At 46.5% G+C, this 14006-nt stretch overlaps 1 protein-coding gene across 1 annotated transcript; it reads left to right on the forward strand.

Annotated features, from left to right (window-relative positions):
• Nucleotides 1-12293: 12293 nt before the first annotated feature.
• Nucleotides 12294-13978, forward strand: LOC115372294 (DNA damage-inducible transcript 4 protein-like). Its single transcript, XM_030070049.1, has 2 exons — nucleotides 12294-12582; nucleotides 12900-13978. Exons 1-2 carry the CDS (start codon nucleotides 12324-12326, stop codon nucleotides 13400-13402), a joined length of 762 nt encoding a protein of 253 aa, XP_029925909.1. The 5' UTR covers nucleotides 12294-12323; the 3' UTR covers nucleotides 13403-13978.
• Nucleotides 13979-14006: the final 28 nt, after the last annotated feature.

Below are 14006 nucleotides of genomic sequence, written 5' to 3' on the forward strand. Positions count from 1 at the left end.
GCCCTGCCAAAGCCTATACTGAAAGATCTGACATGACAGTCAGAGAGGGGATTCAGAAAGAGGAAGGCAAACACGGCAGGCCAAAAATGTTCATCTTATTTAGTCGGTCAAAGGAAAACGGCTGAGTAATCCTAGAATCACAGAGCCATATAGGAGGTTTCAGGTAATCTCCTTATAAAAGCTGGGAATAAAAATGGTCCTCTGTGTCAGTGGCAGTCGTGTGATTCTACTTTCCCCGGGTCTGATTCTTTGTCGAGCTCAGGGAGAGAAACTAATTGTGATGACGGAATGTAAGCTGGAGGGTGGAGACATGTAAAGATCAGATGATGCTCATTAACAAAACATGTCCCGCTGCCGAGAATGGGGGCCTTTAGATGCAAACTGCTGCTCGGTAGCCACGGGCAACTAATGGAGTCAAAGTCAACAATGCCTGTGAGGAATGTTTGCAAAGTGGCGGCTGAGATTAGGCACACAGTAGTTATGCATTATTAAACTCTGTTTTTCATTGCCTCCTTATTATGTTGTGCACCTCATTATGCTACTTCAAAATATCATTATCAGTAAAAATAAATGGCTTAGACAACCTGGAATGACAAATAACTAAATTCTTAGGTGTTAAAATGTTATGCTTTCATGGTAAATTGAGCCCATAAAAAGAAGCTTAAGGAAAATAAAATACATTGGTATCAATAGTAAATCCAGGTAATATGATATGTTTGATATCCAGAAAGATTTAGTTAGTCCTCCCCCCACCCCATCGACCACACACACACACACACACACACACACATATACAACAATGACTATTGCTAAATAATGCATGTTGCATGTCGTAGGTTACTAAAATGAGAGATAGCATGAGGGGGGAGCTCAGGGAGATGTCAAGGTAAGAGCTCTTATAAATAATGATCACAAGCTTTTTCTCTGTCTGATGTCGACACTGACTTTTCTATTCCCCTGCCGCTCACTTATAGCAGAGCGGTCTCACTCCCTAATGACACTCAGTCAGTATCAGCAATAACTGACACACCTCCAGCATCACAAAAACAAGAACACAAGAAAAAAAAATAGCATTACAAATAATCCGGTTCCTTCGGGTATTTGAACTAATGTCATTAGGCAGGCATTAGGGACTCAGTGGCTCTTTTTCTTTTGAATTGAGTGTCCAAAGGTTGATTTAAATTCTGTCTTTGCCCTACTCCAGCACACTAATGAATGCAAGACAAAATCAGTGAGCACAAAGGTGCAATATATGTATGGACACAATTTAAAACTAAATTGGAATTCAAAAGTAGTATTCAAAAGTATTTGGGCCACTTAAAAATCAGCAGAAATCACAATAACATCAGAAATAAAATGTGCATAATATTTAAGACATAAGAGGTCAAATGGTAACATGGTTGGCATATAAAGCACTAGACAGTTGAAGTGCAACATCTATTACATATTTGTGTAAGCCTAGTATTATCACTTATTCTGTGTAATGCCTCCTTAATGGTTTAATGTCAATTGCACTGAACTCTACTATGTTTTTAGGTGAAGGAATCAAGTGTGATTTGGTTTTAATGGCATTTTTTATTTAAACAAATACATATCTCAACTTGGTGCTTGTTTTCATGGACCAGTGTGCAAAGTTAACCATGAGTTAAAGTCTTCTAAATGGCAGCCACTGATTGAAGCCACTGACTGAACTTCCTGCTGTAATGACAGTGTGGAACATAAGAAGAAAGGCAGCACTAATGTGTCCTGGTGATTTTTAGAGATAACATTAACTTTTGTTTGGAAGTGCATTTTTCAAGATTTTATATGCTCTATTTACCTGCTAAATAGTGAACATTAAGTTTTCCTCGTGACATTTTGGGGAGGTTGAAGAACATTTTTTAACATGGAAAACTGTAACAAAAGGTCATTTCCATCGGGTTTGGCTCATAAATCATATTTAGCGAAAGCCGATGCCTTGCAGATGACATATAACTTTACTTTCTCATAATGGCACGCTCACCTACCTGACTTTAAAAAAAAAATCCATATTTCTAAGCCTAATACAAGGCCAGCCAAATGTGAAGAGGTCTAACTCTGAATTAGGCTTAAATGTACATCTGTGTCTAAAACTGCTGTGTAAAGTGTTAAAGCTTTGATGGAGAACAGTGCACCTCAGCAAGATTTGCCAAACATCACAGTTTCTCCTGTCCCCTTGAGAGAGCAGATCTGTTTCTGCTTCCTCTAGCAATAAATCAAAACCTAAATGGAGCACTGTCCCAGCTCCAACTTCAGGTGGGGCAGGCTCACAGAGACAAGGAGACACACACTGTTGTACGCTCAGTGCTAAAGGGCTTTCAGATAAAGGCCGGGCTCAAATGACTGACGAAAAACAGTGCTGCGATATTTACTGTGGAGACGGAGTGATCACTTACTCACCATTTGTTAAAATAACTACATCAAATAAAGTAACTGTTTATTTGATTTCATGATAAAATCACAAGGCATTGTAAAGTGTTATGATTATACTGCTGCTGTCCAAACTCAAAACACTGTCTTTGTCACCCAATTTAGTAAGATGGACCTTACTTACAACAGCATGTTGCTATAGCTACAGACTGGAAAACACAAACCTGGGACCTTTTTACCTCTTACTGAATAAATTACCACCATGAGCATATTCATTGAGTCTCAGGGAAAGGCTTGTATCTGGAATAATTCTGGGTTAATACTCCTCCTAATACTCCCTCTCTCTCTCTCTCTCTCCCTCTCTCTCTCTCTCTCTCTCTCTCTCCACAGACATGCTTCATAATTGCTCTTTCTTGTAATCGCCATACAATTGCTGAAACAAATAATTATCTGAAATGAAAAATAAAGGTACCATTTAGTGCCAGTACAAAGCACCCCTGATTAATGCAAAACTGTTACAGGAAAAAAAAATCCATACTTAACCACCATTTGGTAGTAAATGTATTATTCATGAAGCAGCTAGCCTGAGGCTAGCCGGTCTAACAGCTCTGTTTGAATTGTAGAACACAGGGAGTGTCACGTTTTGTTTCCTCTTTTCCATGACATGGCACAAGTAATGTTTAATCCTTGACAATACAGGGCAACTAAAGTGAGAAATCTCCTTTTTATAGCCAGAAAATGAAGACGGGGTGCCTTAGTTAAACAATAAAATAGCACTTCACTGCTCATTAAGTTAATTTTTGTTTGTGCAAAATGTAAGAAGGACCATGACAGTTGTTGGGAATTCCTCACATTCATACAGGGACTGAGCGGTTTGCGTTGTTCATAGTTAAGTTGCGTGGTTTACGTAACCTACGTCAGTTACGTAAGACGTCTGGGAGTGGCGCAGTGAGACGGAGTTAACTTTATTACGGCGGTTGCCGGTATAGAAGTCAGAGACGATGTGAGTTTGGACTCTGTGCTTTAATTTGTTATTTAAGTCTCTTGTACATGTCTTAAGTTGCTGTGTCTGTCAAGATACTAGCTGTGTGTTTGCTGTGTGTTACCTGAGTGGATATTATAGATGTTGGATGCTAATCCGGTTCCATATAGCCAGCTAAGCTAATGTTAGCTACATAGTATATTACTGTCATGCCGTTCGTGTTGATTGCGGTTGATGGCTGGTTTGTGGTGTTGTGGGGACCTCTGCTGGTTGGGCGGGAGAGAATGCTTATGTGTGAGACATTTATAATGCACATTTCAGTTGTATTTTGTCTTAATAATTCATACATTATAATTATTTGTGATTAGTAGTTTATTTGCTGATTGTGTAGTATTTCAGGAGCTGTTATATTTATGCTGTACCTTTTGTGTTTTATTTTCAGACACTTCTACCTCATACCCCGCTGTAACCGCATGTAATATTCTCCACTGACTACATTAAACAGTCAAATCGATCTTTGATGACTCATTGCTCTCTGATAGGAGCCCTGTAGCGGCCAATAGTTTTTTCCAGCAACTATTCAGGGTCAAAACCCAACATAGGTCCTTCGAGCCGGATCTTTGGCTACTACAGAAAGATGTCATCAGAAGAACAATCACCATTTTTCTCCCACCCTGATGCTCCAGTAAGACCCTCAAGGCAACGTCTTGCACCCAGGCACTTGGAGGATTATATCCTTGACTATAGCCATCACCGACCTGCCCTTTCCTCCCGCCCCACCGAGAGAGAGGCAGAGGAGCAGAGAGGAGCAGCAGCCGCAGTGAGTAGCAGCCAAGCAGATATTCCCTCCAACCTGGCTAGGCGCACTGCCACACTTAGCCCCAGCTCAACTGAACCTCTGAGCATGGTTTCATTGAGGAAACTACTCGAGAACATTTCTGGGAAGGAAGAGGAAGAGGCGGCTGAAATGGCTCAGCTCGTCGACCGCCTAGCTCATTATGAGAAACGACAACGTCGTCGTCAGGACCTATTGGAGCGCATTACATCATACCTAGAGGAGGAAGTAGATGAGGCTCCCCAACATGTGGAGAATACAGCACCACCACTCACTGTGACCCCTCGCGGTATTAATCCAGATGGTCCATTACATTCCTTTCCTCAGCTGATGAACCAGTCACATGACCCAGAGTCTCAGACTGAGAAACAGGTCACCAACCACACACCTATGGAGCCAGTGGTTAAGCCAAAGATGAGAGTACATACTCACCTAGAGGAGATGGAGCGATCACGCCCACGCAGCGACACACCAGGCAGTGATGCACAGTCCCCCACTCCTTCCTACTGTAACACTGGATTTGTGCCAATTAATCCAGCCCCGCAGCTCCATCATGGCTCACCACCATCACCAATGTCTTCTGGTATGATGACTCCTGTACAGGGCATGCAACAGCACATCGCCAGTCCACAGCCCATACGGTCGCAGCCCATTGGATCATTTCGTCCTTATGCTGCTCTGGGTCAGAGCTCACTGCCTCCAGTGCAACAGCAGCTTGCTGCTTCGGGTCCTGTACAACCACAGTTTACTGTGCCTCACAGCTATCCCACTGGGCCAAACCCACAGCTGCAGCCAACAGGTGGCCCAATCTCATCAGCCCCATACCATGATTATTTGTCATCACTGGCTCCACTGCCCCAAACCCTTTCTGCTCCTCCACTAATGACCGGTCCAGCCCCAGCGGTCTCTCATCAGTTGCCTCCAGCCCAGACTATAGCACCGCCAGGCTTCGGCGTGTCTCATCCTCCCCTGTATGGTGCACCGAAGCCCACTATTCCTGACTTCTCCTTTGACAGTGAAAAGGAGTTTGCTAATCTGAAGCTAGCTTTGGATAACCTACTTGAACCTCACCGGGAGCTGACAGAGCAGTATAAGTATCATGTATTGCTGGAGCACCTTAAACTACCAGAGGCTCAGATGATAGGTCAGTCTTGTCGCCACCACCCATACCCGTACTCAGCAGCTATGCAGGCCCTACAGCTGCAGTATGGCCAGCCACACCAGCTGGCCCAAAGTGAGATAGCAGCAATTCTCACCTCACCCGACGTGAAAGCTAACGATCCCCGTAGCTTCCAGAGCTTCTCTCTACGGGTTCATCTACTGGTCAGCATGTTGCTTTCCCTGGAGGGACCCCGAGGTATTGAGCTCAATTGTTGTTCTCATGTGGATCGCCTGCTTAGCAAGCTACCAAAGTACCTCCGTGATGGTTTCATTGAATCCTTGCAGCTTCAAGGGAAACTCAACTCTACAAGTCTCAACCCGTACAATCTTCAGGACTTCGCTGGATGGCTCCAGTCCAAAGCCCAGCAGCAGCGGCTGTCAAGTCGGCTAGTACAGCGCTACCAGCAAGAGAAGCCTACAAGCAGTGGGAGAGAGAAAGCCCCCGCCAAGACCAAAGGTCAAAGTGTGACTGTCTACCATGGAGCAGAGTCCACAGACCCCCAGGTATCTGGCTCATCTATACAGTCCAAACCAAAGAAGGTGCCTAAGGTACATTGTCTGTTCTGCAACAGCAAAGATCACTACATTACACGTTGCAACAGCATCACAGCACAATCAACAAAGGATCTTGTTAAATGGATCACTGAAGGAAAGCGCTGTTGGAAGTGTGCTCGTTCTCACTCACCAGAGTCATGCAACCTTAAGAAGCCCTGCAGTGACTGTGGAGACATCCACCTTCAAGTCCTCCATAGGGTAGCCCAAGATAGTTCCATCAAGCCTCCGCCTAGCGCCTCAGAGAGTCGGATCTATCTGACACCCTCCATCCCATCAGGTAAAGTGCTTCTGAAGGTGGTGCCGGTCCTTTTACACAGTAACTCCAACTCAGTGGAGACCTTTGCAGTTTTAGATGACGGTGCTCAGCGAACCATGATCCTACCCCCAGCTGTACAGAAGCTCCAGCTATCAGGTGAGCGAGAGACCCTCGCTCTCCGAACTGTACGTCCTGACATTACTCACCTCAGTGGATCTACGGTCACTTTCGAGATCTCCCCAAAGATAACCCAGGGAAACGCTATAAGGTTCAGGGAGCATTCACTGCATCAGGACTGGATTTGGTGGAACAGAGTTATCCAGTTCAGAGGCTCCAGAGACGGCATGCTCATCTACGGAAGATCCCCCTTCAGCCCTTCCACAACGTTCGACCACTGGTGCTAATAGGATCAGACCATGTCCATCTCATCACGGCCACCGAACCGGTCCTCCGAGGTGACAAAGGCGGCCCTGTGGCCATTCGTACTGCCCTTGGGTGGGCTCTACAGGGTGCTGAGGAGGGTGATACAGGTCAGACATCGGTGCATCAGTGTCTCTTCCTTTCAGTTGCCAGTCCTGAGGACCTCCTCTACCGAAATGTTGAGAGACTGTGGCAGCTTGATATCCTCCCCTATCGGAGTGAAAAATTGGTCACCCGCTCCAGAGAGGATCAGGAGGCTATAAGTCTTCTTGAGAACAGAACTCAGCGGGTAGACATCAAGGGAGTCCAGCGTTACGCTACACCTCTCCTGCGCAAATCAGACGCACCCAAACTGAAAGGTTCCATCCAGTCTGTCGCAGCTAACTTGAGGAGCACTGAGAGGAGACTCAAGAAAGACCCAGAGAAGGCGACTGTCTATTCTGCAGAGATTGCCAGGCTCATACAAGCAGGATATGTTGCCAAGCTCCAGCCTGAAGAGGTAGACCAGTCAGGGGAGTCCTGGTACCTTCCACATCACTTGGTACACCACAATGGTAAGCCAAGACTGGTCTTCAACTGCTCGTTCAGGCATCAAGGTATGTCGCTGAATGACCAGCTGCTGCCAGGGCCTCCACTTGGACCATCCCTGATAGGAGTCCTCCTGCGGTTCAGACAACATCAGATTGCTGTCAGTGGAGATATTCGGGGAATGTTTCATCAGATCCGCTTACAACCAGAGGACAGACCCCTTCTCCGATTCATATGGAGAGACATGCGCAGTGAGGACCCACCTGATGTCTACGAATGGCAGGTGCTGCCATTTGGGACAACTTGCAGCCCATGTTGCGCCATTTTCGCCTTACAGAAGCATGCTTGTGACTACCAGGACAGATATCCCTCTATTCCACAGACAGTAGAGCAAAGCTTCTACGTTGACAACTACCTGGAGAGCCTTCCTACCATACCTGCTGCTAAGCTACAAGTGGACCAGCTGTGCCGTCTACTGGCAGAAGGAGGGTTTGAACTAAGGCAGTGGGCCAGTAACCAACCAGCTGTGGTGGCCCATCTGCCTACTGAGGCCAGGTCTGCAGCTACAGAGCAGTGGCTAGTTCAGAACCGAACCGACTCAATGGAGCCCGCTTTAGGTCTCCGGTGGAATTGTGCAGAGGACACTCTGGGCTATCATCATCGGCCCATCGAACACACAGCACTGACTATGAGGACGGCCTACCAAGTCTTAGCCAGTCAGTACGATCCTTTAGGATTCATCGTGCCATTTACAACACGGGCTAAGATACTTATCCAGCAGCTGTGGTCTAAAAGAAGGGACTGGGATGACCCTGATCTGCCTCAGGATCTTCGCGAGGCCTGGAGTGCGTGGGAGGATGAGCTGGATCAGCTCAGCACGGTGTCTTTTCCACGCTGCTACCTACCGACTCCAGTGGATGATGTGGACTTGAAATGTGACCTCCATGTGTTCTGTGACGCATCCGAACGTGCCTACGGTGCAGTTGCCTACTTGGTGGCAGAGAGGGAGGGAACCATCCACACAACGTTTGTGATGGCCAGGTCCAGAGTCGCTCCACGGAGGCAGCAGTCTACCCCCCGTCTGGAGCTCTGTGCTGCATTAGCTGGGGCTCAGTTGGCCAAGCTTGTGGAGACTGAGTTGACACTTACCGTCTGTCAGACAATCCTGTGGACAGACTCCACAACAGTCTTGGAGTGGCTCCAATCGGATTCCTGCCGTTTCAAGACATTCGTTGGAACCCGCGTGTCAGAAATCCAGGAGTTAACAGACTGGCGAGCTTGGCGCTATGTTGACTCACAGAACAACCCAGCTGATGACATAACGCGGGGCAAACCACTCCTAGCTCTGGTTGAGCCTGGTCGATGGAGCCAGGGACCTCCCTTCCTCAAGCAGAGTCCTGACCATTGGCCTAAGAGACCTGAGACCACACCTCCAGTAAGCTCATCTGAATTGAAGGGTGTTACCTTCTGCTGTTTAACGTCAGTGAACACAGGTTTCACCATCCCTGATGCCACCAACTTCAGCACATGGAAGGAGTTGGTTGAAGCAACACGACAAGCTTGTCAAGGGGCAACAGCGGACCCTGCCAGCAACCAGCCCACTCGTCATCAAGACGCAGAGTCCCTACTACTGAGAGAGTGCCAAGCCCAGAGCTTCCCTGAAGAGGTGGCTGCTCTCAAGTCACTGAAGCCTTTGCCCTCCCACAGTCGGTTATCCAGCCTTGCCCCCGAATGGGATTCCACTCACGGCATTATCCGAGTTGGAGGCAGACTACGGAGACTACAGAATGCCAACTTGGAAGAGATCCACCCCATCGTGCTGGATCCACGGCACCCAGCAACAAAGCTCCTCATTAAGGAGTTCGACGAACGTCTGTTACATCCAGGAGCCGAGCGGGTATTCGCAGAGATCCGGAGGCAATATTGGATTCTGCGAGGACGTCAGGCTATCAAACACCATCAGCTCAACTGCCTAGCCTGTCAACGATGGAGAGCCCAGCCGAAAGTCCCACAGATGGCAGATCTACCACCGGAGCGCCTTAGACTCCTCTGTCCACCGTTCTATTCAACAGGTGTTGATTGTTTTGGGCCTTATTTAGTCAAGATCGGCAGGAGGAATGAGAAACGTTGGGGCGTTCTGCTTAAATGCCTCACTACTCGTGCCATCCACATTGAACTCCTTAACTCCATGGATGCAGATGCTTTCCTACTTGCCCTACGCAGATTTATTGCAAGGAGAGGGCGACCAAAGGAGATCCTGACGGATTGTGGCACCAACTTTCGTGGTGCAAAGCGGGAGCTTCAAGAAGCCTTTGAATCTCTGGAGCCCCAACTAAAATCACAGTTGGCAGACTACCAGATACTGTTCAAGTTCAACCCGCCAAATGCTCCTCACTTCGGTGGGGCGTGGGAAAGGGAGATCCGTTCAATAAAGAACGCCCTTCAAGTGGCAGTTGGAAGCCAGACAGTCTCTGAAGATGTACTATATACAGTCCTGGTGGAAGTAGAAGGGATCTTGAACTCAAAACCACTAGGTTATGTCTCAACAGATGTCGCCGATCCCGACCCCATCACCCCTAACATTCTCCTGATGGGGCGGCGGGATGCTGCTTTGCCTCAAGCAGTCTACGCCCCAGCTGTCATGGGGCGGCGGAGATGGCGCCATTGCCAGAACCTTGTGGATCAATTCTGGGTCCACTTCACGCGGAATTATCTGCCCACACTTCAGACCCGCCAGAAATGGCAGAAACCCTTGGGGAACCTTGAGGTGAATTCCACCGTTCTCATAGTGGATCCGCAGCTCCCCAGAGCCCAATGGCCAGTTGGTAAGGTCATCAATACTGCGACGAGTCAAGACGGATGTGTCAGAGCAGCAGACGTTCTGGTCAAAGGCAAGGTGTACACCAGACCAGTCGCCCGCCTGATACAGCTTCCCCCTCTCAAAGATGACACTCAGGACACATGAAGAATTCCCTAATTCTCACATTTGCTACTCAAATGTGGGGGCGGCTGTTGGGAATTCCTCACATTCATACAGGGACTGAGCGGTTTGCGTTGTTCATAGTTAAGTTGCGTGGTTTACGTAACCTACGTCAGTTACGTAAGACGTCTGGGAGTGGCGCAGTGAGACGGAGTTAACTTTATTACGGCGGTTGCCGGTATAGAAGTCAGAGACGATGTGAGTTTGGACTCTGTGCTTTAATTTGTTATTTAAGTCTCTTGTACATGTCTTAAGTTGCTGTGTCTGTCAAGATACTAGCTGTGTGTTTGCTGTGTGTTACCTGAGTGGATATTATAGATGTTGGATGCTAATCCGGTTCCATATAGCCAGCTAAGCTAATGTTAGCTACATAGTATATTACTGTCATGCCGTTCGTGTTGATTGCGGTTGATGGCTGGTTTGTGGTGTTGTGGGGACCTCTGCTGGTTGGGCGGGAGAGAATGCTTATGTGTGAGACATTTATAATGCACATTTCAGTTGTATTTTGTCTTAATAATTCATACATTATAATTATTTGTGATTAGTAGTTTATTTGCTGATTGTGTAGTATTTCAGGAGCTGTTATATTTATGCTGTACCTTTTTGTGTTTTATTTTCAGACACTTCTACCTCATACCCCGCTGTAACCGCATGTAATATTCTCCACTGACTACATTAAACAGTCAAATCGATCTTTGATGACTCATTGCTCTCTGATAGGAGCCCTGTAGCGGCCAATAGTTTTTTCCAGCAACTATTCAGGGTCAAAACCCAACAACAGTGGTTTGCCTAATGCACAGGGAGGCGCATCTCTGTGCATGTGCATAAAGGCATGCACACAGACAAACTGAAGGATGCACTCTGGCATGCATACACACACATACAGAGGGAGGGGGGGCGTGGGGGGCAAAAGAGAGAGAGAGAGACACGCACACAAGCATTAAAATGTTCTAGAAACTGACTGCCGCTTGCAGGTCGCCTATTGTGCAGGATGTAAAGGTGATGCACTGAGGACATCACCTGGTTACGCGGTGCATTACACCTTTACAGGCTAGAATCAACAACGGAGCATTGCACAATGACGTGGTACTGTAACAAAGAAAGTAACAAGCCACTCGAGGAGATATTGACGGTAGACTTCTGTGTATTAGTCCACAATGAATTAAACAGCCATGCTTAACTAAGTTATAGTTATAAAAGCCCAGCAGAAAAACACAGAGGAGGAGGAGGAGGAGGAGGCCAAAAAGAGGAAATGTTAACGTTTAACAAGTCGCATACAGTAGTACACTCCGGAAAGTGGCAGGGATGTGTGTGTATGTACGTATGTGTGTGTACGTGCGTGTGTGTGTTGGGGGGTGGTGGGGGGTCAGGCCTATACATGTTTTTGGTAGGACGTGTGAAACGTGCAGGCTTCGGCTTTCACATTTACCATCAAATGCCTTAAATGACAATGCTTTGACACGTTTGTGTTGTTGGTCACATTAATTAACAGTTTCTCATTGAAATAACAAGCACAAACCCTACACTAACCCCCGCAAAGCCATGGCCATTCACATATACGCCTATTAAATATAGCTCACAGCCAATTCGGCCAGTGTTAATGTAAATGCAGCATTTGGTGTATAGAAAAGTTTCAACAGACGCCCATTTCTTTCTTAAAACTTCTAAGCTGCGCGAGGTCGGCTGAGCTTCCACTGTAATCCCAGTAACTAACAGATTTTTTCCTTTTTAGATTTTGCTTGTTTTAAGTGAAGTTCCTGAGTTGGTTAAACGAGACTGTGTGGCAAAGAAAGCAAAGCGCAACAATTGCTTTTCGGCTTACGTGCGATACGTGTCAGTCATGATGAGTAAGCCCATCACCCCATCAGAAGGATGAGTCCACGATTCATCAGAATTCACTCATGTCATTTTACCGAAAGTCTGATTTCTTCTTCTTCTTCTTCTTCTTTTTTTTTAAATCTATGTTTTGCATGAAATCCAAACATGACTTAATTTATGTGGTTTGGAAAAGTTTTTGTGTGTGTGTGTGTGTGTGTGGAGGGAGGGGTGGGGGGTGGGGGTGCTCTCCTGCTACCGGCCTGGCAGCTTCATCAAAGGAAACCAAAATGTTACCAGGCAGGCTGGAGAGCTGGAGACGTGTCGCGATCCCCTATTGGCTGCGAATTACAGTAGGAGGGGCATCTCGGCTTGGGTATAAAGCTTTGTCCCATTGTTGCGAATGTGTTTTCCAGCTGGTCTGGTCGGGCCAACGCGAAACACCACTGCACTTTCCCCCCTTTCTTTTATTTTTGTTGTATTGTCTTATATCGTAATGTCTTTTTCTTGCGACCACTCATTGGACGGCAGCTTTCCTCCCTCCCCGGCGGAGGACAGGGGTTCAAAACGTCTGTCCTGGGGCAATCTGCTGCAGAGGCTGGCTGAGGTGAAGGGGCTCAATCAGAGACTCACAGCAGAGCAGTGCAGCAGGAGTGAAACTGGTGAGTGTTGCAGGCTATTGTCTGGAGAAGCCCTGTGTGCTGGCTTTTGTTTTTAGAGTCATTTACAATGTGAATTTGCAGTTACACACCACACAGTCCCCAGTGGGAAATAGACAAACAAAACAAAGAAATAACTCACTTACCCACTTGGTGTCTTTTGATTGTTATTTTTATTATTATTTATTATTATTTATTTATTTATGGTATTATACTGGCCCAACAGTAGTTTTATTTCAAAATCAAAATGAACTAATGATGTGGTACAAAATCAGATGAGTGATCCATTGTTTGTTTAACCTGTGTTGGTCTTGTTTTAGGGTCTGTGGCCGACATGTCAGACTTAGAGAGCTTCTGTCATCCCCTGGAGGAGACCCTGGCTACAGAGGTGGTGGCGACCATTGCACAAAGGCTGAGCGACTCTTCACACACTCTGGGCTGCTCCAAGCTCATCGTACCTGACTGTCTCCTGCAGAACATCGGCCAAGAGCTGCTCCACCTGGCCGCCACTGAGCCCTGCGGCCTCCGGGGAGCGCTCATAGATCTGTGTGTGGACAAGGGGGACCAGGACTCTTTGTGCAGCGTGGCTCAAATCGCAGTAGATGCCAGCCTTGTGCCAACTTTCCATGTTACCCTGGCATTGAGGCCTGAGACGGGAGGACTGTGGCCCAAGGTTCAGAGACTCTTCAAGGGAAACAAGTCCCCACAGACTCTGAATGTAACAGCAAGGCTCCAACATAGTTTAAGACTCAGTGCTGCCTTCAGGGCCATCAAAAGGAAACTGTATTCCTCTGGTGAGCTCCTGATTGAGGAGTGTTGCTGACCAAGCACTCCCCGATGAATTGAACCTCATTCGTTTAGACTGTAATAAAGGCTTAAGGGAAAAGCTGATGGGTTCAGCATTGACTTAATGATTCCTATGGACTGTGGTAAAGGTTTAAGGGAAAAGTTGAGGAGTTAAGTATTTGGCTATGAGGACAAATGTCAAACCATGTTTCATCGTACATGTCAAATGGCAAAGAAAATAAGGTCTAAGGTTAAGTGGCATACTGTAGTGATGAGCAATGCATTTTTTAAAAGGACATACTTGTGTAGTTGTGGGTTTAGGCTTTTTTTTTTTTTTTAAGTCTTTGGTATTGTATTAAGAAACCAAAAGTGTGTATCCCAGTTTTTTGTGGAACTATTTTGTCTCATGGCAGCTAAGAACTGTGCAAGTGACCTAGAAGTGTGGGCTCATGTTTGAACATGACTCAACATTTCCTTCTTTTGAAATGCCTCCGTGGATGGTTTATCTGTGTATTTGATAGTCAAATATTGACCTGAAACTGTTCTGCTTTTGTATTTTTGATGGCATAAGTGTGGACTTCAAGAATGTGAACAAATAAATTATTTTCTGATATGTGTGCTGTTTTCTTTTAATTATTAAG

The sequence above is a fragment of the Myripristis murdjan genome, chromosome 15 (assembly GCF_902150065.1).
Source record: "Myripristis murdjan chromosome 15, fMyrMur1.1, whole genome shotgun sequence".
In the NCBI taxonomy this organism is placed as follows: domain Eukaryota; kingdom Metazoa; phylum Chordata; class Actinopteri; order Holocentriformes; family Holocentridae; genus Myripristis; species Myripristis murdjan.

Excerpts from the sequence above, each read along its gene's own strand:
- LOC115372294 (XM_030070049.1), top strand. The coding sequence starts at position 12,324 with ATGTGTTTTCCAGCTGGTCTGGTCGGGCCAACGCGAAACACCACTGCA. Across the intron at positions 12,583-12,899 it reads GTGCAGCAGGAGTGAAACTG|GGTCTGTGGCCGACATGTCA; the intron begins GTGAGTGTTGCA and ends GTCTTGTTTTAG.